General features: G+C 34.0%; 1 protein-coding gene across 1 annotated transcript in view; it reads right to left on the reverse strand.

Annotated features, from left to right (window-relative positions):
* LOC106471291 (UPF0577 protein KIAA1324-like) overlaps positions 1-1,673 on the reverse strand; it is a 25,925-nt gene that overhangs the window by 5,576 nt on the left and 18,676 nt on the right. The window contains exons 9-10 of the mRNA XM_013931889.2: positions 1,307-1,524; positions 276-343 (exon numbers count right to left, since the gene is read on the reverse strand). Coding sequence (XP_013787343.2) covers positions 276-343; positions 1,307-1,524 — 286 coding nt within the window. The remainder of the gene's footprint in view (positions 1-275; positions 344-1,306; positions 1,525-1,673) is intronic.

A 1,673-nucleotide genomic window follows, 5' to 3' on the forward strand; every position in this document is an offset into this window, starting at 1 on the left:
TTGTCTCTTACCTATAATGTTGTTTCTTCTGTGACTCTACATATTTGTCTCTTACCTATAATGTTGTTTCTTCTGTGACTCTACATATTTGTCTCTTACCTATAATGTTGTTTCTTCTGTGACTCTACATATTTGTCTCTTACCTATAATGTTGTTTCTTCTGTGACTATACATATTTGTCTCTTACCTATAATGTTGTTTCTTCTGTGACTATACATATTTGTCTCTTACCTATAATGTTGTTTCTTCTGTGACTCTACATATTTGTCTCTTACCTATAATGTTGTTTCTTCTGTTTACCAGACCAAGTCTCTATAGCTGAAACACCTCTTTGTACTGTACTCTGTAAAATACATTGTTTCATGAAAACAGTGATTCTGTGAACTTACATATCATATAAAACCCAAAATTTGTATACAAGTCACAGGTGTTACTGAAAGCTAAAATATAATTTGAATGCAAGCAATAATTTACATTCAGAATAAAAAACAAGATAGTTCCAATTCTAACATAATTCACTGATAATCTTCCAATGACAGTTGTTGTACACATAATCATATATATATTAAATCAGCTATTGGATCATACAGTATACCGTACTGAACTGGGTGCAGAGTTGTGGGTGTGGAATTAAAACTGGTGGTAATTTTGTAGTTTCAACTAGATTGTTTTTTAAGTTGTTACTAATTTGGCCCAAGGAAAACCAACAGATAAATAAACAGATATAAAGCAGATGTTATTATGTAGGCTATCCAATTAGCTAAGAGAAACACAATCCTTGTAATTTCCTTTAGATGGATTCTAATAAGCTCTGCTTAGAGCCCTGGTCATTCATTAAGTAAAGGATAAGGAGAGTCAGGGACTGTCTGCCAAACCCTTTTTAAATACTTAGGATTATTAAATATTACGCATGCACCTACACTGACATAAACATTTTCAATCAAACTAATGGACAATGTTTGTGAATGGGCAAGTTTCAAACCAACAACTCTGCTTGTTGGAACTAATCATGCTGACAGCTCTTGAACTTCTCAAGCATGTACTAAATAAACATCAAATAACATGTAAATTAATCTACCTATATACAAGTAATACACACACATTAGATCCAACTGCAAGACTACATATACAGTTTTTGTTGTTAGACATAAAGCTACATAATGGACCTGTTGTGTGTGTGCCCACCTCGAGTATCAAAACCCAGCCTTCAGACTTAACACTGAGCCATTAGAGGACACACATATAAAGAGAGAGAGATAAACATACAAACAACTAGATATGCATAAAAACATAATAAACTATGCACCTGCATGAACACAAATTCACAGTCTTTCTCACAATCCAATTCAAATGTAAAACTGACTCTTCCTATCTCTATAGCTTGACCATTGGCTATTCGTTCTTTAGTCCTAAAGCCTGGAACCTCCAGAGAAAGTATAAGATAAGCATCCTCTCTATGTCCAAAGTTGCTACGAATGAAGTTTCCCTCTGGCTGCCAAGCTGCCATTTTGTGGCATCCTCCTTCTGAAAATTAAAGTTTGTTTATGAAAATATATAAATTTTTTTAGAGGTGTCAGATTTGGAAGTTTTTCTTTAGTTGCTATGTTTTACAAGTCTATGGAGTCTGGCTGGGTCCACCCTACCATGAGGGCAGAATTTCATCAGTGAATTAA

The sequence above is a fragment of the Limulus polyphemus genome, unplaced genomic scaffold, assembly GCF_000517525.1.
Source record: "Limulus polyphemus unplaced genomic scaffold, Limulus_polyphemus-2.1.2 Scaffold4518, whole genome shotgun sequence".
NCBI lineage: Eukaryota > Metazoa > Arthropoda > Merostomata > Xiphosura > Limulidae > Limulus > Limulus polyphemus.